This window comes from Phocoena phocoena, chromosome 20 (genome assembly GCF_963924675.1).
Source record: "Phocoena phocoena chromosome 20, mPhoPho1.1, whole genome shotgun sequence".
Taxonomy (NCBI): Eukaryota; Metazoa; Chordata; class Mammalia; order Artiodactyla; family Phocoenidae; genus Phocoena; species Phocoena phocoena.
The window spans coordinates 28996229-29022437 of NC_089238.1; the positions used below are offsets into that span (position 1 = coordinate 28996229).

The 26209-nt window shown below is 39.6% G+C and overlaps 1 protein-coding gene across 1 annotated transcript in view; it reads left to right on the plus strand.

Annotated features, from left to right (window-relative positions):
* The window catches only part of FTO (FTO alpha-ketoglutarate dependent dioxygenase), a 375878-nt gene that overhangs the window by 118252 nt on the left and 231417 nt on the right, over window positions 1-26209 (plus strand). The window contains exon 4 of the mRNA XM_065898933.1: window positions 11240-11383. Within this exon, the coding sequence (XP_065755005.1) occupies window positions 11240-11383 (144 nt within the window). The remainder of the gene's footprint in view (window positions 1-11239; window positions 11384-26209) is intronic.

The window sequence follows — 26209 nt, forward strand, 5'->3', positions numbered from 1 at the left end:
ATGGGACATGACTTTGGGATGTTTCAGAAGCAACAAGTGTGAATAGAATAGAGGCAGAGAAAAAGAAAAGTAACAGAAGTGAAGACAGATAGGGAAGACCAGGGCGGGGTGGGGCGGAAGATAGGACCTTCTAATATTGTACAGAAGTCCCTCCCCTTATCCACGGGGGATGCATTCCAAGACCCCCAGTGGATGCCTGAAACCGCGGATAGTACTGAACCCTATGTAGACTATGTTTTCTCCTATGCCTAAATACCCATGAAGTTGAATTTATAAATTAGGCACAGTAAGGGATTAACAACAATAACTAATAATAAAATAGAACAGTTATAACAGTATACTGTAATAAAAACTCTGTGACTGTGGCCTCTGTCGCAAAATTTCGTATTGTACAAATTTAATACCTTGCCTGTCTTAACTAAACATTTATCATATACTGTCGCCGTAACTTTTGCAGTTTGCGGTGCAACAGCAAAACTAGTGCAAATTTCTTTTTCCTTCTTCACAATTTCACAGATAGAAGATTTGTTCTTACCATAGATGTTAGCAACCTCAGCGTACAATTCTTTTTCTTTCCACACTAAGTCGAGAACCTTCACCTTTTCACGCAAAGGAAGAACTTTACAGCTTCTCTTTGGCATATTGGAATTGCCAGCATCGCTACTCTTATGCTTTGGGGCCATTGCTAAGTAAAAGAAGGGTTACTGGAATGCAAGCACTTTGATACTGTGACGGTTGATCTGATAACTAGAGGGCCACTAAGCAGGCTACACTGGACAAAGGGGTGAGTTACTTTCCAGGCAGGACAGAGCCAGATGGTGCACGATTTCATCATGCCGCTCAGAACGGCGCGCAACTTAAAAACTTATGAATTGTTTATTTCTGTAACTTTCCATTTAATATTTTCAGACTGCAGTTGACTGCGGGTAACTGAAACCACAGAAAGTGAAACCGCAGATAAGGAGAGGCTACTGTAATACAAATACTGGGCTTATACTTGGAGTGAGATGGAGAACCATTGCAGTTTGGAGCAGAAGGGAGGCAGCAGTGGAAGCAGGGGAGCTGCGAGAGGCCATTGGGTAATCCAGACTAGAGATGGCGGACCAGGTTAGAAGAGGCAGAGGTGATGAGAGATGGTTATATCGAGTCCCATATCTTTTCACCAGCAAAGAGTGACAGTGTCCAGTGCCCGTGAGAAAAGAAGGCTAGCAATGACATCTCCTAATTGTCAAGAGAAGGCTAGGCCAATAAGAATGGCTGAACTTTTTTTCCCTCTCTCCATATCTTTATTGGGGTAAAATTTACATACGATGAACGGCACATGTTTGAAGTTTACGGTTTTAGAAGTGGGATGTGAAGTTAGCGGTGGCTCATCAGAAAAGAGCAGCCCAGGCGTTCCATCTGGTTTTATCCCTTCATCATAATCCAGTCTCCTCTGTTGGAGTTTTCAGATTCCTGCATCCCCTGTCCGTCTCTTTCCTGATTTGTTTCTTTATTTTGGTGGAGCATATCCTCTAATGGCTTCTTGAGAAAGGGTGCTTAGAAGGTAAATTTTTGAGACCTTGAATGTCTTAAATTATCTTTATTCTACATTAACATGTGTAGATACTTTAGGTATGGAAATCTTGACAGGAAATAATTTTCCTTCAGAATTTTGCGGGCATTGTACCACAGTGTCTTTTATCTTCCAGTGTTCATGTTGAGAGCTCTGATTTTTTTGTTTGTCCTTTATGTGACTTTTTTGGTTGGATTTTTTTCCTAACGTTTTATAAGTTTGCAGTGATATTTTTTTATCCATTTTACTGGCATTTGGTAGGTCCTTTCCATCTGGAAACTCAGGTCCTTCAATGTGGGATATTTTCTTGAATCACTGTGTTAATGGTTTCTTTCTCTCCAGTTTTCTCTTCTCTCTAGAATCCATATGGTTTGGTTCTCGAACCTTCTGGACTGTTTCCTCTAATTTTCTTACTTATTCTCTTGTTTTTAATCTTTTTGTATTTTTCTGATATAATCTCAGAGGTTTTCTTAACTTTATCTTCCAACTGGTCTATTGAGGTTTTTCTTTTTTAAATTATTGAAATATTACAAACATCATAAACATGTAGCTTGGTGAATTGTCACAGACCAAATATATCTGTGTCACTAGCTCCCAGATCAATAAAGAAAACATTAGTACCCCAGAAATGGTCCCTTCCAGCATATTCTTTCCCCAACAGTACCCATTGTCTTGACTTCTAAAGCCATGCATTAGCTTTACACATATTTGAATTAGAATTGTAAGCTCTTTGAAGGCATGACTTGTGTCTTGATCCTTCTTTGTATGTGCATATAACGCAAAATCAGTAAGTATTTTTTTGCCCCAAGATCAGTAGGTATCTTTTGTTCTTGAGTAGTTTGTGCTGTTCAACTACATTGTGGCCACTGTCCCATCACTCTTCTGATTTATGCAACTATGATCTCTGTTTAGTATTAGGATTCTTTTGATTGCAGATAGCAGATACTTGACCTAAACAAGCTTAATTTAAGAAGATGAGGAATTCTTTTATTTAATACTAAGTCTCACGGGCTTCAAGTGGACCTTATTTTGACAGTAATGTGTGGTCACTTTCAAACTTCTTCCCCTTCCTATTTTGGCTCTTTTTGCACTGTAGCTTTCTTTTCTTGAGGAAAACAAATTTCTCGTGGTCCCCAAATGACCACCTCCAGCTTTTGTGGCCACTCTCTTTTTCAGGAGTTTTGGGAAGGAGAGAAACCGGGTCTTGGACATGTATTTTGAACCCTGGATAAAGCTTTGCCTGAAGCTGGGTTAACAAACCATTATTCTTTTTTGATTGATCCACTTTGATCTGGTCTTCTATGCTGTTTACAACATCAGGGTTTCCTCTAAGGCTCCATGACACACTCTGTACTTTCCTGAGGTTGCCCACAGAATCGCAACCTCTATTGTTCGAAGCTTTGGTTCGGGGAATGTATTATTTGAGAAATCTTTCTGCTTCCTCTCCTCATTTCATATTTTATTTCAAATAATGTCGTGGTCTTAAAGCTTTAGCCAAGAGCCCCCAGAGCAGTTTTTCTCTCCTTTTCTCACTTTCCTTTTATTCCCCCAAGTCCATGAAGCATGATATAATGAGATTCTCCTATGTATGTGAATAGTGATATCTTAAAAAAACTTTTTTTTTCAAATGCTTTATCTGAAAGCTGACAGGGACAGACATCATGTTGAAAGGCTTCAGATTTTTCAGTAAAGAGTTTTCAGTATTTCTCCTGAAATCCTAGAAAACTTATAATTAATTTTATAATTTATGTGTGTCAGGGGACTATGTTTGTCCTGATTGCTTGTTTTGAGACATGTTAGAGCAGCTTCTTGTTATAGATTCTAAGCTGAGACTGATGAGGGTGGTTTTTTTTTTTTTTCTTCCAACTTCTGAATTCTCCATTTCTTCGGACCATTCATTCCTCAGTGGCTGAGTAGCGTGCTCTGTGTTAGCAGCCAGCTTGACTGCTTGTTCCTCACAACCAATCCAGGAAAGCATCTTTAAATGGTAGAGCTCTTTTTTTTTTTTTGCGGTACGATGGCCTCTCACTGTTGTGGCCTCTCCCGTTGCGGAGCACAGGCTCCGGATGCACAGACTCAGCGGCCATGGCTCACGGGCCCAGCCGCTTCATGGCATGTGGGATCTTCCCAGACCGGGGCACGAACCCGTGTCCCCTGCATCGGCAGGCGGACTCTCAACCACTGCGCCACCAGGGAAGCCAGGTAGAGCTCTTTGAGGAAGGCTTCTTCCTGACCCACCCTTCTTTCTAAGGGATAGAGTCCTTCAGGAGTGTTTCCCAAATGTTCTCTGGCTTAGGCCATTTGCCATTACTTTGGAAACCTATCCAGGAAAATTATGCAACGTCTGCACACAGAAGCATGTACCTCCCCCGGGGGATCATTCTGAAAAACAGATCTGACCCTATGAAAAAGTCATTATCAGTGTCTGCCACTGCCCTCAGGATAAGTCTAGCTTGCTTACCATGAGTCACAAAACCCACCGTGTCCTGGCCTCTCGCTACCTCTCCAGCCTCTTCACTTGCAAATCCATGTCATTCATGTAGTACTCTTACAACTCAGAATCAGTTATGTTCCTAAACACCCACCATGCCATTTCCCTTCTAGAATGTGTCTTCCCAACCTCATACCTTCTCCTTTCACTTTCTGTCTCCATTTTAAAAAATGATTTCTTGTCCAAGGCGCTGGAATGTCATAGATCAGTGCTGGACAGAGAAAGCATCCTTAGGCTCTGTATACCAGCTGACCCTCTGCAACTTCTGGGTTTCTCCTGCCTCAGTATCTGTGACATGGATAGGAAGGTACCTGCTATTTAAGCCCCTCTAGGTACAGGGTTAAGGAAACAGAAAATAGTTGCCAGGTCCAGAGTCTTAGAATTTTAGCACTTGGCTAAGGGAATAGGGAATAGGAAATAGGGCTATTTTTTTTTTTAAGGGAATAGTTTTTTTTGTTTGTTTTTAATTTTATTTATTTATTTATTTATTTATTTATTTATTTATGGCTGTGTTGGGTCTTCGTTTCTGTGCGAGGGCTTTCTCTAGTTGCGGCAAGTGGGGGCCACTCTTCATCGCGGTGCGCGGGCCTCTCACTATCGCGGCCTCTCTTGTTGCAGAGCACAGGCTCCAGACGCGCAGGCTCAGTAACTGTGGCTCATGGGCCTAGTTGCTCCGCGGCACGTGGGATCTTCCCAAACCAGGGCTTGATCCCGTGTTCCCTGCACTGGCCGGCAGATTCTCAACCACTGCGCCACCAGGGAAGCCCAGAGCTATTTTTTAATGTGTGGTGATGATGAATATATATTTACATATCAGGGAAATTATTGACATACATTATTAATGGTATATGCTGTTAAATATGGTAGAAAATTTCAAGTGATATATTTTACTTGATTAGAACTGTCATCTCTTCTTCCGTGCTCAGGCTTCTATCTTTGTTTTCTATGCGACGCTGTTTGCATACAGCTTTGTGAATGGAAACAAAATATTTGATGGCATTTATCTTTTATTAAATGGAATTAATTTTTTCTCAAAAACTAGTTAGTATAAATAAATCAAATTGGTTAACTTGGCGGGGGCAGTTTTGGACATTTTAAACTTGACCTTTAAACTTAGTCTTCTTTTGTACTTTGTCACATCTTTCACTTCTTTAGTAGTTTGGTTAGTGGGAGCTGGGAATGCACCAAACACATTGAGATACTTAAAATCATTTCAACGTTACTGAAGTTCAAAGGCAAGTAGGAGCCAATTGCCTCTGCTTATTTCCAAAATAACATAGGGGAGCAGTAATCAGTTGCAGTTGCTATAGGTAATTACAAGTTGATTTTATTGAGAAAGTGGGCAACACTGTATTTATGCAATAAAAAACTTATCGGACATACAGCTTCCCTCCTCCCTACCCAGCTGACGGAGGAAACAAACTTTCAACAAAACATTATTTTAATGAGCACATTGCAGAGGTGCTGGATTTATGGGAGGCATCAGGCAACACTGATTGCAATTACTGTCTCTGTTTGTTGTTCAAGACTTTATTGGTTCCATATTGAGAAGAGTGTGAGGATGAAATTTAGAGGGGAAAGTAGTCAACCAGTCTGTTAGCCTATAAAGATGATCCCTTTTTAGAACGTCCATACTTGGTGGCATTAAAGCTACCTGAAAATCATTGTCTTTGTAGTTTAAAACTCATTTCTTTTTAAAGTTAAGTTGTCGTGGATTTGACCAGGGAGGGACATAGTCTTCTTAAAATGTCTCTATTCTTTTTTCTTGGGCTACTTGCTACATCTGTTATCATTAGGACCCTCTAGAATGAAGCAGCCTGAAAGCCTTGGGGTATCACACATATAAATATTGAGTTCTCATATCAGTATTCTTTTGTTAAATTGATCTTATCAAATAATTTAGCATTAATTGCTTTATTATGTTGTATGCTGGTATTAGTCACATGACACTGCTCCCAAAATCTTGGCTCCCTGTACACCAGTGCCGAAATGAGATACAGAGACAGAGTTTTGGAGGGGAAAGAAAGGGTGGCTTTATTCTTTGCCAGGCAAAGGGGGGAACACAGCAGGCTAGCGCCTCAAGTGTGCCCCCTCCTTGGGGAATAGGGAGGGGTCTTATAGTCGGGGCTCAGTGGTCAGGGGTGTGCAATAAGGATCAAGGCAGTAACAGTCTTGCATTGTTCTTTCTTCTGCGGAGTTTCTAAAGGGTGGGGTTGCTGACAAGATTAGGGTGTGTGCAGGGTCTCCTAATCTTGAAGCGCTTCTCTGGTCCCTTTAATCTTGCCTCAGGTGGCTTCCTGGCTGCTCCTCCCTTGACTATCAACTGTTCGAATCTGCCCTTTGGAACTCGGGGAAGGTCATGGAGGCTGGAGTCTTGCCTATAAGAAATGGGGGACAAAAAGGCCTCCATGCCTGGGAGCCCCATAGGGCCCTGCTCGGTTTCAACATTAGTAGGTGTGAGTCACATTGCATCATTATTACTTTATTCAGCCTCGGCTTCCTCACTAATATGTGCTGTAGGCACCTCTATCAGATCACAGATATCAAGACTCTAGAGCAGCAGCTGGCAAATGTTTTCTGTATAAAGGGCCAGGTAGTAAAGACTTTCAGCTTTATGGGCCTTATGGTCTGTGTCTTAGCTGCTCAACCTTGTTATGTGTGAAAGCAGCTGTGGACAGGATGCAAATGAATGGTCCTGACTCTGTTCCTGTTAAACTTTATAAAAGCAGGGGATGGGCCTGATCTGCCTGTAGGCTAGAGCAAGGTTCATGGACTTGAATGCCTGTCGGGGCTAGGCAGGTACTGCAAAGGAGTCAAGTGGCTGACTGGGGACTGCCACTAGTGCCTTGTCTAAAATGGGCAGCTACTTCTTACCTACAGCCACTTGTGACTGCCCCAGTGATATTTGAGCTTATAATTCAAGAGTAGCTGGAAACTGGTATTTTTACACAAAGCACTTTTATCAGTGGGCAACTAACTTTAGATTTGTTCAGAAAATATAGTAAAGGTCAAGCTATATACCTTCGTGAGCTCTTTTCTGGTCCATAGGATCTAGTTTTGCAAATTCTGGTATTTTCAGGTGTAACTGTGTATTATGTATAACTATATATTATGTACAGGAACTTCCTGGAAAATGTCATCAGACATGGACAGCAAATATCTAGTTCTGATGCTGCTAGCTCCCTTCAAGTGCCTGTGACAGATATCAGTTATCAATCATACCACTCTTTCCTGCTGAGCCTAGAGAAAATTTCAGAGTGATTCTACACCAGTCCTCAGAAAAGCCACAACCAGTGAATTCGTTGTGTCCTCTGATATATAAGGTATTTGTCACTCCTGTTCCAGAGGACTCTCTTTAAAATGTTTTTTGGGATTCACCTAGAAAATGGCTTTGGATTTTTTAATTCTATAACTTTAAAGAAATCTAGCTAAAAATTGCTCTTAACTAAAGAGTATTTGAGAAAATATGTATCAGAAATAACGCATATGACAAAAGATAAGCTTCTGTTCCTATGGCAGAATTTATTTTATATTATTGAATAAATTTATTTATTTTTGGCTGCATTGGGTCTTCATTGTGGTGTGCAGGCTTCTCATCGTGGTGGCTTCTCTTGTTGTGGAACACAGGCTCTAGGTGCGCGGGCTCAGTAGTTGTGGCGCACAGGTTTAGTTGCTTCACGGCATGTGGGATCTTCCCAGACCAGAGCTTGAATCCGTGTCCCCTGCATTGTCAGGCAGATTCTTAACCACCGTGCTGCCAGGGAAGTCGCAGATTTTAGATTCAAACTTAGAGAACTGAAGATCTCCACAGTTGCACGTGTCCGTAAAGGTTCTGGTAGCATTCCTTCTTTGAAGAGACCATGAACTTGGATTTCTGGTCTGATTTTTTTTTTCGCCATACCTGTGCAAAGTAATGGGAGCAAATAGTTATAAAGGGGAGTTTCTTTTTCCTTTCTCTTACTGCCTCTGACCCAGGTGCACAGTTACTGGAGAGTAAGATGTTCACAATTTAGGGACTCTGTATGAGAATATGTGCCATCTAGGAGCACATACTTTTGGATTGTGTATGTGGCATGCACATGATGCAGCCTAGGTAAAACATGCTTTATTGTCCATTTTGATGGCATAAAACTTTACATCTTTTGTACTCTGCCCTCTGTGAGTCTAAACCGTACTTGTCTCTCAAGTTTGATCTTCTCCAAGAATTCTGCTCTACCCATTCTAATCCTCATTGAACCTGCCTCTTCTCTAGATTTCTTTAATATTGAGAACTGTCCTAATTTAGCAGTGTCACGCTTTATTACATTATTTGATTTAATTTGCATTTGTTTCCTCCCCCCATAATTAACATTTTCTTTTCCTGCCATCTAGCGTAGTAAGGACCGTGAATGGTGTGAACTGAAAGAACATTTTGGTTTTAAGCAGGCAATTTAGTACAGATGTTCATTGGATGCTTTTTATACGCCAGTCACTGGGGCTCTAAATGTGGATGAAACAGAACAATGGACCCTGCCCTTGAAGGCCAGAGTCTAGTGGATTAAAGTCTAATGGAATTTAAAATGTTCCCTTTTTTAGTAATCAGTGATGAACATTTACAGCTCCCCTGGAAGGAAAGCTCCCCTGGGCCTAGGTCTTTGTTTCATTTACTGATATACCCCAAGTGCCCAGGTCAGTGCCTTGTATACAGTAACTGCTCAGTAAATATTTCTTAGGTGAACTTTTACAAGTTTTTATGTAAGTGCAGGACTCTTAGGTGAACCATAGTGTCTGCCTTCCACTTCCTTTACGTCTCTCCCACTCCTCATCCCAGCCACGTAGTTCTCTGACCAGAAAAGTCAGCCTTGACTCTCCTTCCAGAAATATTATATGTGCGTATACGTACATGTGTGTGTTTGTACTTCTTACACAAATTATAGGCTATGCCTTTCTTTCCCTTAAAATATATCAGATAGTTGTCTATCAGTGCATACTCATGTTACTTTTAGTGGCTGTATAGTATTGATTACTCGGACATTTCATAATTTATTAAACCAGAAACTTATTGATGGGTATTTAGGTTATTCTGATCTTTTGCTCTTATACACAGTATTACGATAAATATCCTCACTCAAGTTGTGACCTCTGCAAGTAGGAATTTTAGTATACATTCCTAAAAGTGGAGGTGTGGAATTCTTATAAGTTCAAAGGGTTTATGTATCTGTAATTTTGATAGGAATTGCCAAACAGTCTTCTACAGAGAATATGAATGTGCCATTTTGCTGTACTCTAACACCATATTTTATCAAAGTGCTTGATTTTTTGGGGATCTGATAGGTGAAAAATATCTATTATGGCTTTGTATTTCTCTTACATAAGTTTGAACATCATTTTATATGTTTACAAACTCATTTCATTTTATGTGTTCTGTCGTTATAACTTTTGCCCATTTTTCTATGTGATAATTGATCTTTATCTTATTGATGTGTAGGAGCTCTTTGTATAGTTAAAAAAAAAAAACTCCGCGTCTGTGCTTGCTTGTTTATATTTCTATGTGAATTAGAGAATCAGCTTGTCTAGTGACCTGCCCAACACACCTAAAAAATCAATCCTGTTGGTATTTTTGTTGTGTTTGTGTCAAATTTATAGGTGATTTAGGGAGAACCGGCATTTCCATTTAGGGAGAACCGTCTTATTTCCCAGGAACATAATATGTCTTTACATTTGTTTAAGTGAGTCATTGTTGTGATAAAGGGCATTGTCTTAACTTTGGGACTGTTTCTAATGTTTCCCTATTAAAATATGCTGGCTTTGGGATTGAGATAGATCTGTATTGTATCATGTTAAGGAACTAGCCACCCATTGCTATCTTATTGAGGTTTTTACCGCGAAAGGATATATTTTGTCACATACATTTGTGTAATTCTGGTGACTCATATATCTGTTGTTTGTTTGTTTTCATCTATGAGTATGATGCATTTTAAGTATAGACTTTTGCATATTGAACTATCCTTGTACTCATGGAATAAGTTCTACTTGGTCATGGAAAGTTATCCTTTTAATATGCTGCTGGATTTGGATTCTGTTTTCTTATATAGATCTTCCATGACCTACTGGGGTTATCTCCCAATAAGCCCATTGTAAGTTGAAAATATAAGTCACAGCTGCATTTCATACACCTAACCTACCGAACATCATAGCTTAGCCTAGCCTGCCTTAAACCTGCTCAGAACGCTTACATTAGCCCACAGCTGAGCAAAATCATCAGACACAAAGTATAGTGTAACAGAGTGTTGAATATCTCATGTAACTTATTGAATATTGTACTGAAAGTGAAAATGAGAATGGTTGTATGGGTAAAGAATGGTTGTAAATGTATTAGTTCTCCACCCTTCTGATCACGTGGCTGACTTGGAGCTGCCTGTGCCCAACATCACAAGAGAGTATTCTGCATGTCGCTAGCCTGGGATAGGATGAAATTCAAAATTCGAAGTATGGTTTTGACTGAATGAATGTTGCTTTCACACCATTGTAAAGTTGAAAAATCGTTAAGTTGGGGACCATCTGTACTGTATTTAAGAAATATGCATTGATTTTCAGACGTGAGGCTGGTGTGTGTGTGTGTGTGTGTGTGTGTGTGTGTGTGTGTGTGTGCGTGCGCACACACGTGCGTGTGCTTGCTTTGGAGTTTGATACGTATTTTGTCTTTATGAAAAGAATTTGAACACTTTTCTTTTTCTGTGCTCTTGAACAGTTTACAGTGGATTGAAATTACCCACTTCTTAATTTTTTGATAGAATTCTCCTTTGCAGCTCTCTACTCCTGTGTTCTTTGACAACTACCCCTATACCTTCTTTGGCTTTTTTTTAGCTTTTCTACCTCTTCTGGGGTGAATTTTGGTCATTAATGTTTTCCTAAAAACCTATCCAGATTTTCTAATTTAGTTACACGGAATTGAACAAAATAATCTTCTTTCATTTTCTTTGGTATGTGTGGTTATTTCCTCACCATTTTCAGATTTTTTGGATTAAAAAATAAATGACATGTTAACAATATTCTAAAGAATGTGTTTTTTAAAAAAATATGATGTAAAAAGAATATATAGTTCACTTATCCATATTTTATTAAAACCTCAGTTATTCCTAAGGTAACTGTTATGAAACCCAGAACTTTAGATGAAACATTTCCATTCTGACAACTGTCTCCTCTTTTGACAGACCCTGAAGAGGAAAGTGAGGATGACCCTCAACTCGAAGGCAGAGATCCTGATATTTGGCACGTTGGTTTTAAGATCTCATGGGACATAGAGACACCTGGTTTGGCGATACCCCTTCACCAAGGAGACTGCTACTTTATGCTTGGTAATTGGGGGGATCAAAGCTATACTGATGCTCTAGTGTCTAGGTTTTAGGTTATTGGGTACATATTTTGCATATGTCTTTTGAAATAAACTTTTCAGGTTTTTTATAGTGATAATAAAACATCTACATGTGACTAGGTTTTCTTAAAATATACTGCTAATTTTTATTTTCATCTTTTTCAATTTTATTTTATTTTTTATACAGCAGGTTCTTATTAGTTATCTATTTTATACATATTAGTGTATATATGTCAATCCTGATCTCCCAGTTCTCCACCACCACCACCACCCCGTCACTTTCCCCCCTTGGTGTCCATACGTTTCTTCTCTACATCTGTGTCTCTATTTCTGCCTTGCAAACCGGTTCATCTGTACCATTTTTCTAGATTCCACATATATGCATTAATATACGATATTTGTTTTTCTTTCTCTGACTTACTTCACTTTGTAGGACAGTCTCTAGATCCATCCACGTCTCTACAAATGACCCAGTTTCGTTCCCTTTTATGGCTGAGTAATACTCCATTGTATATATGTACCACATCTTCTTTATCCATTCGTCTGTCTATGGGCATTTAGGTTGCTTCCATGACCTGGCTATTGGAAATACTGCTGCAATGAACATTGGGGTGCATGTGTCTCTTTGAATTATGGGTTTCTCAGGGTATATGCCCAGGAGTGGGATTGCTAGGTCGTATGGTAATTCTATTTTAGTTTTTTAAGGACCTCCATACTGTTCTCCGTAGTGGTTGTATCAATTTACGTTCCCATCAACAGTGCAAGAGGGTTCCCTTTTCTCCACACCATCTCCTGCATTTGTTGTTTGTAGATTTTCTGATGATGCCCATTCTAACTGGTGTGAGGTGATACCTCATTGTAGTTTTGATTTGCATTTCTCTAATAATTCGTGATGTTGAGCAGCTTTTCATGTATGTCTTGGCCATCTGTATGTCTCCTTTGGAGAAATGTCTATTTAGGTCTTCTGCCCATTTTCTGATTGGGTTGTTTGTTTTTTTAATATTAAGCTGCATGAGCTGTTTATACATTTTGGAGAATAATCCTTTGTCCATTGGTTTGTTTGCAAATATTTTCTCCCACTCTGAGGGCTGTTTTTTCGTCATTTGTAGTTTCCTTTGCTTTGCAAAAGCTTTTAAGTTTCATTAGGTCCCATTTGTTTATTTTTGTTTTTATTTCCATTACTCTAGGAGGTGGGTCAAAAAAGATCTTGCTGTGATTTATGTCAAAGAGTGTTCTTCCTATGTTTTCCTCTAAGAGTTTTATAGTGTCCAGTCTTACATTTAACTCTTTAATCCTTTTTGAGTTTATTTTTGTGTAAGGTGTTAGGGAGTGTTCTAATTTCATTCGTTTACATGTGGCTGTCCAGTTTTCCCAGCACCACTTATTGAAGAGACCGTCTTTTCTCCATTGTATATCCTTGCCTCCTTTGTCATAGAATAGTTGACCATAGGTGCGTGGGTTTACCTCTGGGCTTTCTATACTGTTCCATTGATTTATATTTCTGTTTTTGTGCCAGTCCCATATTGTCTTGATTACTGTAGCTTTGTAGTATAGTCTGAAGTCAGGGAGTGTGATTCCTCCAGCTCCGTTTTTTTCCCTCAAGACTGCTTTGGCTCTTCGGGGTCTTTTGTGTCTCCATACAAATTGTAAGATTTTTTTGTTCTAGTTCTGTAAAAAATGCCATTGGTAATTTGATAGGGATTGCACCGAATCTGTAAGTTACTTTGGATAGTACAGTCATTTTCACAGTATTGATTCTTCCAATCCAAGGACATCGTATATCTCTCTGTCTGTTTGTGTCATCTTTGATTTCTTTCACCAGTGTCTTATAGTTTTCTGAGTACAGGTCTTTTACCTCCTTAGGTAGGTTTATTCCTAGGTATTTTATTCTTTTTGTTGCAATGGTAAATGGGATTGTTTCCTTAATTTCTCTTTCTGATCTTGTGTTGTTAGTGTATAGGAATGCCAGAGATTTCTGTGCATTAAATTTGTATCCTGCAACTTTACCAGATTCATTGATTAGCTCTAGTAGTTTTCTAGTGGCATCTTTAGGATTCTCTATGTAAAATATCATGTCATCAGCAGTGACAGTTTTACTTCTTCTTTTCCAACTGGATTCATTTTATTTCTTTTTCTTCTCTGATTGCTGTGGCTAGGACTTCCAAAACTATGTTGAATGATAGTGGTGAGAGTGGACATCCTTGTCTTCTTCCTGATCTTAGAGGAAATGCTTTCAGTTTTTCACCATTGAGAATGATGTTTGCTGTGGGTTTGTCATATATGGCCTTTATTATGTTGAGGTAGGTTCCCTCTATACCCACTTTCTGGATAGTTTTTATCATAAATGGATGTTAAATTTTGTCAAAAGCTTTTTCTGCATCTGTTGAGATGATCATATGGTTTTTATCCTTCAGTTGTTGACATGGTGTATTACATTGATTGATTTGCATATATTGAAGAATCCTTGCATCCCTGGGATAAATCCCACTTGATCATGGTGTATGATCCTTTTAATGTGTTGTTGGATTCTGTTTGCTAGTATTTTGTTGAGGTTTTTGCATCTATATTCATCAGTGATATTGGTCTGTAATTTTCTTTTTTTATAGTATCTTTGTCTGGTTTTGGTATCAGGGGGATGGTGACCTCATAAAATGAGTTTGGGAGGGTTCTCTTTTTCTTGATGAGTCTGGCTAAAGGTTTATCAATTTTGTTTATCTTCTCAAAGAACCAGCTTTTAGTTTTATTGATCTTTGCTATTGTTTTCTTTGGTTCTATTTCATTTATTTCTGCTCTGATCTTTATGATTTCTTTTCTTCTACTAACTTTGGGTTTTGTTTGTTCTTCTTTCTCTAGTTCCTTTAGGTGTAAGGTTAGATTGTTTATTTGAGATTTTTCTTGTTTCTTGAGGTAGGATTGTATTGCTATAAACTTCCCTCTTAGGTCTGCTTTTGCTGCATCCCATAGGTTATGGATCGTCGAGTTTTCATTGTCATTTATCTGTAGGTATTTTTTGATTTCTTCTTTGATTTCTTCAGTGATCTCTTGGTTATTTAGTAACGTATTGTTTAGTCTGCATGTGTTTGTGTTTTTTACATTTTTTTCCCTGTAATTGATTTCTAATCTTATAGCATTGTGGTTGGAAAAGATGCTTGATATGATTTCAGTTTTCTTAAATTTACCAAGGCTTGATTTATGACGCAAGATGTGATCTCTTCTGGAGAATGTTCCGTGTGCACTTGAGAAGAAAGTGTAATCTGCTGTTTTTGGGTGGAATGTCCTGTAAATATCAATTAAATCTATCTGGTCTGTTGTGTCATTTAAAGTGTGTGTTTCCTTATTAATTTTCTGTCTGGATGATCTGTCCATTGGTGTAAGTGAGGTGTTAAAGTCCCCCACTATTACTGTGTTACTGTTGATTTCCTCTTTTATAGCCATTAGCATTTTCCTTATGTATTGAGGTGCTCCTATGTTAGGTGCATATATATTTATAATTGTGATATCTTCTTCTTGGATTGAACCCTTGGTCATTATGTAGTGTCCTTCCTTGTCTCTTGTAACATTCTTTATTTTAATAAAGTCTGTTTTATCTGATATGAGTATTGCTACTCCAGCTTTCTTTTGGTTTCCATTTGCATGGAATATCTTTTTCCATCCCCTCACTTTCAGTCTGTATGTGTCCCTATGTCTGAAGTGGGTCTCTTGTAGACAGCATATATATGGGTATTGTTTTTGTATCCATTCAGTGAACCTGTGTTTTTTGGTTGGAGCATTTAATCCATTCACGTTTAAGGTAATTATCGATATGTATGTTCCTATTACCATTTTCTTAATTGTTTTGGGTTTGTTTTTGTAGGTCCTTTTCTTCTCTTGTGTTTCCCACTTAGAGAAGTTGCTTTAGCATTTGTTGTAGAGCTGCTTTGGTGGTGTTGTATTCTCTTATCTTTTGCTTGTCTGTAAAGCTTTTGATTTCTCTGTTGAATCTGAATGAGATCCTTGCCGGGTAGAGCAATCTTGGTTGTAGGTTCTTCCCTTTCCTCAGTTTAAATATGTCATGCCACTCCCTTCTGGCTTTTAGAGTTTCTGCTGAGAAATCAGCTGTTAACCTTATGGGAGTTCCCTTGTATTTTACTTGTCGTTTTTCCCTTGTTGCTTTTTTTTTTTTTTTTTTTTTTTGGCGGTACGCGGGCCTCCCACCGCCGCGGCCTCTCCCGTTGCGGAGCGCAGGCTCAGCGGCCATGGCTCACGGGCCCAGCCGCTCCGCGGCACGCGGGATCCTCCCGGACCGGGGCACGAACCCGCGTCCCCTGCATCGGCAGGCAGACCCTCAACCACTGCGCCACCAGGGAAGCCCCCCTTGTTGCTTTTAATAATTTTTCTTTGTCTTTAATTTTTATCAAGGTGGTTACTATGTGTTTCAGTGTGTTTCTCCTTGGGTTTATCCTGCCTGGGACTCTCTGCACTTCCTGGACTTGGGTGGCTGTTTCCTTTCCCATGTTAGGGAAGTTTTCGACTATAATCTCTTCAAATATCTCCTCAGGTCCTTTCTCTCTCTCTTCTCTTTCTGGGACTCTATCATGCGAATATTGGTATGTTTAATGTTGTCCCAGAGGTCTCTTAAACTGTCCTCATTTCTTTTCATTCTTTTTTCTTTATCCTGTTCCATGGCAGTGAATTCCGCTGTTCTGTGTTCCAGGTCACTTATCCATTCTTCTGCCTTAGTTATTCTGCTGTTGATTCCGTCTAGTGTATTTTTCATTTCAGTTATTGTATTGTTCATCTCTTTGTTTGTTCTTTAATTGTTCTAGGTGTTTGTTCGTTAATTCTTCTAGGTCTTTGTTAAACATTTCTTGCATGGTCTCGATCTTTGCCTCCATTCTTTTTCCGAGGTCCTGGATCATCTTCACTATCATTATTTTGAATTCTTTTTCTGGAAGGTTGCCTATCTCCAGTTCATTTAGTTGTTTTTCTGGGACTTTATCTTGTTCCTTCATCTGGTACATTGTCCTCTGCCTTTTCATTTTGTCTGTCTTTCTGTGAATGTGGTTTTCATTCCACAGGCTGAAGGATTGTAGTTCTTCTTGCTTCTGCTGGCTGCTCTCTGGTGGATGAGGCTATCTAAGAGTCTTGTACAAGCTTCCTGATGGGAGGGACTGGTGGTGGGTAGAGCTGGGTGTTGCTCTGGTGGGCAGAGCTCAGTAAAACTTTAATCTGCTTGTCTGCTGATGGGTGGGGCTGAGTTCCCTCCCTGTTGGTTGTTTGGCCTGAGGCGACCCAGTACTGGAGGCTGCAGGCTCTTTGGTGGGGCTAACGGTGGACTCCAGGAGGGCTCACGCCAAGGAGTACTTCCCAGAACTTCTGCTGCCAGTGTCCTTGTCCCCATTGTGAGCCACAGCCACCCCCTGCCTCTGCAGGAGACCCTCCAACACTAGCAGGTAGGTCTGGTTCAGTCTCCTGTGGGGTCACTGCTCCTTCCACTGGGTCCACTGCTTTGTGTGTGCCCTCCAAGAGTGGAGTTTCTGTCTCTCCCAGTTCTGTCGAAGTCCTGAAATCAAATCCTGCTATCTTTTAAAGTCTGATTCTCTGGGAATTCCTCCTCCCATTTTCCGACCTCCAGGTTGGGAAGCCTGGCGTGGGGCTCAGAACCTTCGCTCCAGTGGGTGGACTTCTGTGATATAAGTGTCCTCCAGTCTGTGAGTCACCCACCCAGCAGTTATGGGATTTGATTTTATTGTGATTGCGCCCCTCCTACCGTCTCATTGTGGCTTCTCCTTTGTCTTTGGATGTGGGGTATCTTTTTGGTGAGTTCCAGTGTCTTCCTGTCGATGATTGTTCAGCAATTAGTTGTGATTCTGGTGCTGTCACAAGAGGAAGTGAGAGCACGTCCTTCTACTCCGCCATCTTGAACCAATCTCTCCGATACTGCTAATTTTTAGAATTGCTTTTCTTTTCATTCCCAGTGTTCATGGAGTTCCCCAAATATGCTAAACAGTTTTCAAGATTTTTTCATCAGTGCTACTAAATCATCTAAGTCAACTTATCAGTGTGAAGTTTTAAAAATATTTCCCTATCTATATAGGTTTTTAGTGAAAGTTTTTTCTAGTTTTGAATTTAGGTTCTTCTCAAAAATAGCTGACCTGACAACACAGCTTCCCTCCCACCCCTCACCCCCCACCCCAACTGAGTTTCCCTCATTTCCCTCATTTAGTTCTTTGGGAAGCAGTAATTCAGCTGTGGTCAGGCTAACTGAAGCTGTGGAGTTTGTGGAGCTTTGCTTTTTGTTTCTTTGCTCTAAGTTTTTTGTTTTATTTTTAGACTTTCTCTTTGTTTTCTGACACACAGTGTGCAAACAGTATCCTTTTTTCCTCGAACAGCTTCTCAGGGTTTATTCCGTCCTTGGCTCTGATCTCCTGATTATTTAGGGTTGCTCTCACTCTTACCTGCCTGGGGGAGTCTACTCATGTGTTTGGTTTTAGAGCCAGGAAGCACCAAGGCTCAAACCGAGTATTTATAATAAGAATTGTCTCCCAATTTATGGAGTGTTTCTGTGTGTTGCATAACGTTCTGGAGTACTGGAGATGGAGAAAACTTGGTCCTTGCCTTCTAGGAATTATGAGTTTGGAGTGGCCTTTTCGGACATTTCGTCATTAAGTGTTTTCCAAATTTCAGTCATTCACACATCAACTTCATGGTTTTTGCCATATCCATGTGCTACCCATGTTATTATTACTTATGTAACATTTCTCTCTAGATTAACTCAGTTTTTCTTCTTTCGTCAAAATAAATTTTGTGGGGGAGACTTTATATCACTATCTTAAATGGAAAACCAGTATCACTTGACATAATTAGAAGTGTTGTTAAAAAAAGAAGAGAGTTTATAGAAAGAAAGTAAAACAGAATTAAGTGCCCACCGCTTTTGTTTGCTGCAGGTCCTGAGCCTCAGTCCTGTTCTGTCCTTAGTAACTGTTATGAAGAGGTGTTAACTGGATCATGGTACCAGTCTTGGACTTTGTCCTTCATGTCAGCAGGGAGATTGGAAGATCATTACGTAGGGAATTACTTTCTCCTGGTACGATTCAGTGGTAAATTCTTCAGTTCTTCTCATGGATGAGTCCTGCGTTTGTTACACACTGATCTAAGTAAACCCTAAATCTCTTGCCTTCCATTTGCATGTTGCTTTCCAGTTTACAGATCAATTTCACATAAGCAATTTCATTCAGTCTCCAAACAGCCTTGCCGGTGGTGGCGGGGGGCGGCAGGGATTGTTCTGTTCTTTCTTAATTTGCTGAAAGTCACTCACTTCATGTGAGGCAGAACTGGGACCAGTGTGGGTTGCAGGTTTCATATATGGTGCTTTTCTTGTTCTAAAAGGGACCGTTTAGATTGGATCCCAATTCACTGAAATCTCTAGGTGGGAACGCTTTTAGGGTTAAGGTCATCTCTTTGCCTGTCCCTCCCCTGCTTGCCTCAGCGTCTGAGTTTCTATTCTGAAGTCTTTACCCCATTATTTTGAGCATTATTTGTAGGTAGAACAGATTATTAATTCGTTTTTTAATAGACCACCCGATGTGGATATTTACCGTGAGTATAAATGGGTGATAGTTTCAGCCAGTAAACCACTTTCCTTTTGGATACTCTGTTGGAGTTTCTATGACTATTTCGCACCTTTTAAAGGAAGTGAGAGTCAGAAGGGTGCTATTTTTAATAGCTTTATTAATTTTCTGTATACAAAAGTAGTAAATACACATGGTAAAGGCTCAGCTACTTTCTATTTATTTAATAACATCTCATGTTATTAAATTGAATAAGTAATTGATTGAAAAAGTAATACATGCTCATTGTAGAGAAAAGAAACTCTGAAAAGTATAAAATGAAAGGATATAAAAATCAGGTTTATGCCTACTTTAGTACATTCCTTTTCAGTCTTTTTCCTACGTGTGCATATATACGTATCTGGAATAACAATAGTATATGAATAACAGCTATGTTTATTGGGGACTAATGACAAGTCAGACCTTCTTGGAATCTTCTCAGTAACCCTGAGAAGTAGATGTTAGCTATATTGAGAAAGAAAAATTTAAGGTTAGATCCATGTCGTTACTTAGCCGTGGTTACACAGCAGGTAAGAGGCGTGGATTGGAACTTGTCACTTTAGCCCACTTGGGCTCTGACACCTGTGTCAGGCCATCCCCTCCCCACCACCTGGAGTCCCTCCTCACCCCACTGCAGCGCTGCCCCCTGCTCTGGGCTTCTGTGCCTTCCTCCGCCTCCCTCAGCGTGATGCCTAAGTTGTTCAGAAGGGCAGAAAAGAAGGTGACAGTGGTGGTGTGTTTGCTTCTTTCTTTTCCATTTCCTTTTTTAAAAAAATCTTTTTAATTAAAAAAATTTTTTTAACATCTTTATTGGAGTATAATTGTTTTACAATGGTGTGTTAGTTCCTGCTGTATAACAAAGTGAATCAGCTATATGCATACTATATCCCCATATCCCCTCCCTTTTACGTCTCCCGCCCACCCTCCCTCCCTATCCCACCCCTCTAGGTGGTCACAAAGCACCAAGCTGATCTCCCTGTGCTATGAGGCTGCTTCCCACTAGCTATCTGTTTTACATTTGGTAGTGTATGTATGTCCATGCCATTCTTTCACTTCGTAGCAGCTTTGCATTTCTTTTCAAAGTTATGTTTTTCTTGGCTCAGAAAAACATTAAAAATGAAAATATTAAATAATTATGTTGTCCTTTGACTTATATATTATAATGAATATACATTTTAAAATATACACTGGTTCCCTTTTCCTGTTGTAGGTGATAAACAGAAGAAGTGTGTTATTATTTTATAGGAGCTGATATCCAAGACATACTATCTAGTCCTGGTTTCCCAACTCCTGCCCTCAGATATAGGTTAAATAACTGATAACCTACTGAACTGGGCCAAGCATAGCCCACTGTACCCAAAGTTTGTATTTAGAATCTATTTTCTTATTAAGATGTCATGTTTGATTTCTAAAATGAATTTTCCCACACCTCCTCTTAGCCAAAACAAGACAAAGATAAAAGCAACCATGGTCAAAAGCTACCTTTTCTCTTTACTTTTTAAAAGGCAGATACTATAAAGAGCCTTGTGGAGAGACCTCAGCCCTGTGCTGATATCTGAAATCTGAACTTCATAGCACTTATGAAAAGGAAACAGTTTAGCTCAATTTATAATAATATATTGGTCTGCAGAGGAAGTGCAGACTGAACCCTGCTGTCTCAAGTAAATACTCCAGGGGTGTCTGATGGGGAACGTGTCGGGTGCCTGTAATAAATCCACTGCCTGTGGAATTGAGTGAAGGCCCTGCTTGCAGTGCCTGAGGACACGCTTAACTGGGGTTGTCACGGTTTTACTTTTAAATTGGAATCTTTGCCCTAATCTCAGAGTTAGACATGACCAGATTTGCAAACAGATTTACAATTTTCACTAATTTTCCAACCAGGACTTCAAAACACACTTAGAGAAGGAAAAAAAACACACTCTGGTTTTTCTCAGAGTAGGATGATTTACTTTGCCACAGATGTTTTCCATAGACTGAATGCAACCAGGGAGTTAGGGACTTAAAGGTGGCTTGGAGACAAACTGTGGGTTTGTTTTTTTGTGGAACAAATTATACAGTTCAAGGGACATCAGCCAAATTATGTTCATTAACCAGGAGCTGAGTGTGGAGGTGGGATGGTGCAGGACAAAGGTGAGTGCTAGGTAAACATTTTGGGCAATGCCCCCTCCCCTTGTTATTATTTTTTACATGTCACTCTTCAAGACTCTGTCAATCTCCTCTCTTTACTTTCGTTTCCTTAAATCCAACTACATCTCATTTTCACATATGTGTCATTACTATACCCATCAGCTATTTCAAAGCTTTAGTTGCCAAGTAAAAATTCCATGGCAAAAAAAGAAAACAGCAATATAAATTGAAAAGCACAGTATTTCTTTTTTGGGTTGGCATTCCCTCACCAGCAGTTCAGGGTAGAATAATGGAAAGGCCATTTCCCATCAGGTGACCAGGTTCCAGACTCCCCTCTTGTCCATCGGCTGTGCATTGTTAGTTCCCCTCTGAACCTCTGCCGCCACTGCAAAACTAGTGCTTCACGATACTTGCTTCCCAGGGTCATTGTGAGGCCAAATCAGAAAGTATATGGGAAAGTGCTTTGTAAACTACGACTTGAACATGGCGACTCATTATGAAGATTGGTGGGGGCCAGGTTTATTTACAGAGCCTGGCCCGTGGATTTTTCTAGTTGAGGTTCACCTTCTCTGAAATACCTATGTCTTAGAGCAGCAAGTCCCAGCGCACTGTGAATGTTTGATGTGGTATAACCTGAAAATATGCCACGCTTCTATTTCTGGAGCCAACCCGAGCCCTCGAGTTGGAGCCCGTAGCTCTGTGAGCAGGAAGAAGAGAGGCCTCCAGGAGTTTACCTGGGGCTCCTCTGGGACTTCGCTTGCAGACCATAGTATCTTTGTAAATCCTCCAGGTGTCCCTCAATCCTGCCCTGATTTAGACCTTTTACTCAAAGGAAAAGGCTTTTGTTATTTCTTCCTCTGACCCCATTCCCTTGCTCCTCCAACCTCTGACTGACCAACTGAAGTAAAAAGTACCTCTAATATATGGCGTAATCATAAATTCTGGATAATTATACTTTATTACCTCTCACGAGTCTTGAAACCGTAGGTGCTACGTTCTGCTTTCTGCCGAGGCACGGGAATCATACAGAAACAGTAATAAATTATAACTTCAGACTGCAGTCAGTAGGCTTGAGGAATTGCCATTTAGGTGGAAAGTGCTTGAACAGCCAGATGAGCATGTACCATGTTTATTTTCGCTTTGAAAAGTAGGAACACGACAGTATGGTTTCAACCGCTTGTCCAACGTGAACTTACTGTGTTCTCCTTCCCTGCTCAGCAACTGCAGTATTTGCTTCTTGCTGTTCACGTTTTACAGGGTTGAGGATGTGTCTCTTCTGAAACTTTCGCTCTAGAATATGCCCCTAAAGGCTGACGTTTTCAAACTTGGGCTTTTTTGACTTGATACCGGGTTTTTTGGTATTCAGTTGAATTGGGGAGAGGGCATAGCTGGTGTCATAGGCTCTGAGGATAGGAACCTGAGTGTGTTCCTAGGTACTTGGAAGGATTTGCCTCTCTTACACTTTCTTATCATATCCAGTCTTTTTGCTTATTTCTGTAGTATTTATGTTGTGAACTTTACTTGAAGCGCATGTGATGAGTACCTACTGAGGGTCAGGCACTGTGCTGGAGGCTTTGATATATTTCATTTATTTCTCGTAACAAGCCTGTCATGTAGGTAGTTATCCCCTTCTGAGGCCCATTTTTTTTCCCAGCAAAGAAAATCGATGGGGATTGACTGCTCGTGGGTACCTGGTTTCTTTCAGGGGCATGAAAATACTCTGAAATTAGTCTGTTGTGGTTGCCCAGTCCTGTGAACACACTAGCAGGCAGTGAGTTGTTTGGTATGTGGATTACAGTTCCATGAAGACTTCTTTAAAAAAGGAAATTGAGGCTCAGAGAGGTAAAACCACTTGTTCAAGGTGACATACCTAGTGAAGCTTGTGTTTGAATCCAGGTTTTTCTGAGACCAAAGCTGTTCTTTCTTCCATTTGGCTAGCTCTACTAATTATATAGTCATGGAATCTTTTTTCGTTAAAAGTGTGGAAAAAATAATATTAATTGAACGATTAATAGATGAATGCACATATATTCTGCACATATATTCTTAGATTCAAACAAAATGGAAGTGTATAGAATAAAATGTGGAACTACTCTTTCACCTTCCTCTATCTGGTCCTTTTGTAAGCCTTAACATAAATATAGTAATCTTAAAATATTGACATCTATGTTACTGCTGCTTTTTTAAAATAACACAAATGGGACTTTATACGTGTGTGTGTGTGTGTGTGTGTGTGTGTGAGTATGTATAGGTATATTACTAGAATACTTTTTTTTTAACTTAATATGTCCTGGAGATCTTTCCTGTCAGTACCTCATTCATATTATTGTTAGTAATGTATTAAAGATAATACATATACTAGGAAATAAAAATTCAAACAGTGGAGGTTGATCTAAAATGTAAAGCGAAAAGCTCTTTGCCATCTACCCCTAAGTTCCATTTCTTAGAAGTAACTACTTTTCACTGTATTTGCATTTTATTCTTTTAGTGATTCTCTCCCTCTTAACTCATAAAATATGCTTAATACTTCAGTTTTTTCATCCAGCAACTTTAAGGACTGTCCGTTTTTTCATGAAAAGAAATGTGGAATCGGCTCTCTTATACTCTTTCTTACTCTTGCTAACTTTTGTTAGTTAACGTTTTAGGTTTTTTTCTGTTAATTGATTACCTTTGTACCAAGATACAGATGCTCTCTCTTGACTTCTGGTATTTCAGTCGTAACATTACTTTCACATTTTTGAAGTTCATAACGATTACGTACTGATCTGTAATTTTGATGAGACGACCATGCTTCCTTTGTATATGGATTCTGAACTTTGAAAGCCAGTACCTCACAGTGCTAATGTGTGTGTTATTAACTGTAGAACCAAATGGAGTGACTGGTTGCACACATAGAAGTTGTCATCCACTGTAATTATTAAACCTCCGTCAGATGAGAGGACACGTTGCAAATGTCAGGTCGAAATTTTATACCTCATCAAAAGCTCGGAATCATGCTCCATTCTTTAGCTAGCTTTGTATTTGAACCATGACTTCCTTGTGTAGCTCTCCCTTTCCCCGGGAATTCATCATTGCCTCTCTGTATTCTTACTGCTGGAAGAATCATGCCATAGTGATAGCTCTGTGCCACTAGGTGTTTTGTCACACTACTTATTTAATGCTTTGATAAACACTGGCTTCTTCAAACCCACCTGGCACAGTTATCATATTGAGATTTCTTCTCATTGCACTCCTTGGCAAATTCCATTTTTACTTGGGTCCTGTGTCTTTTGTCTTTTTCGGAATTTTCTAAAAATGCCTTCTGTCTACTTTAGATTCCAGAAAATGTGTACCTTCTACAGTACCTAATACAGTACTTTGAATATGGTAGGTTCTTTAATGAATATTGAATCAATGAGTGAAATGAACGAACCAAGGATTGGCTTTTCTCCTCTTCATTCATGGCAATACAGGCAAAAGGAAATACTTATTCTATCCTTGAAAGCTCCTGGCTGGAAAGGGTTTTGAAGACCCTCTGCAAAACAGATGGCCATTCATCTAATACTCTGGGGTCTCCAGAGACAGCTTTTAGAATCTTCCATGACAGTGTATTCCTTCAGCGACCCATGCTTTACTTCCTTGTGGCTAATCCAAATAACCATGTGGCAACACAGAGTTTTCCAAAATGACACAGTGTCTGGATCAATCTGTACATTCTCCTTCACGTTTTTTTATAAGAAAACCACCAAAGGTAACAAAAATGTTTTTTTTTTTTTTAAACTGAGGATGGATGTATTACTATGAATTATGAGGTCCTTTTATTTTCTATGGTTCATTCAATCAGTCACACTGTATTGACGTAATTCTACATCTGGGTTGGGTAGGTGGAGTTTTCCCCTTTGGCTGGCAGTTTTCAGATGCCCTCTTTGGCTATTATGTTATCTCTATAACATAACTCCTAAAAGCACGAGCTGTGGGAAGGAATTTTTTAGGCTTTTAATTTGATTGCATAACCTGTATTCCCTCTTTGCCACTTCTGTAAAGGCAGTGGAGGAATGACCATGAATGAAGCCTTTAAACATTTTTTATTTATTTATTTATTTTTATTACAATTAAATATTTTATTTTATTATTTTTTTGGCCATGCCACGCAGCTTATGCGATCTTAGTTCCCTGACCAGGGATTGAACCCAGGACTAGACCAGGAATGAATTTGACTTTCCTGAATCAGTCAGTCCCTGCAACAGATTTCAAGGTCAGACTATATACCCTATGATGGAAGATTCATTAAACTCTTCCTGTGGAATAATTCTTCTAGGTCCAATAACCATTTAAAATTTTTAAAAAGATGTAAATTATAGTCCTTGGTCAGTTCATTATAGTGGCTTTATCCTAAAATTGATCCTGGCACAAACCTTTCTCCTTATATTTGTTCATACTGTTCCTTCCACCTTGTCATGTTTTCCCCTTGTGAGTTTACATGTGTAACTCACCTATTTAGGGGTGACATTAAAAAAATTTAATACCCACAATGTCAGGGGCACCAACTATTCAGTGTGTTTGCCATAGCTCTCTTTCCCCTCTGGACTGTAGCAATTGATATAGAAGTCTTATCTACTAGAGCTAAGCTTTTTCAGAGCCGTACTATATATATTCAGAGCGGTATTATATATATTCTTGTACTATACACAGCGCTTAGGACCTTGTGCAGAATAGGAACTTGCTGAGTATCCGGAGACAACAGTCTTTTTTTCCTCCCTAAGTGTTAACCAGAAACCATAGCTATCTTCCTCAGTTGTCAGTGGAAAATCAGATGTGAGACAGGAGTGACTAAAGAGAGAAATCGAAAGCTATATGAAGGAACAGAACTTAGAGGTTTAAGTGGCTGCTTCTGTTTCATTCATTAACTTCATTTTGGAAGTTCTGGTGCCCAGAGTTCACTGTAGTAGAGGGTGATGTGATGGCGCTGTGTATACAAACTAGGGAGAGAAGAAACTTCATTCAAATTTTCTGTTATCCTAACCTCTGTTCCTTCTCATCTCTCCATTTCCACAATCCCCTCTGCCCTCCTGTCTCTTGGGAAGAGTTGCCACGTGGAAGAGTAAAGGCAGCCC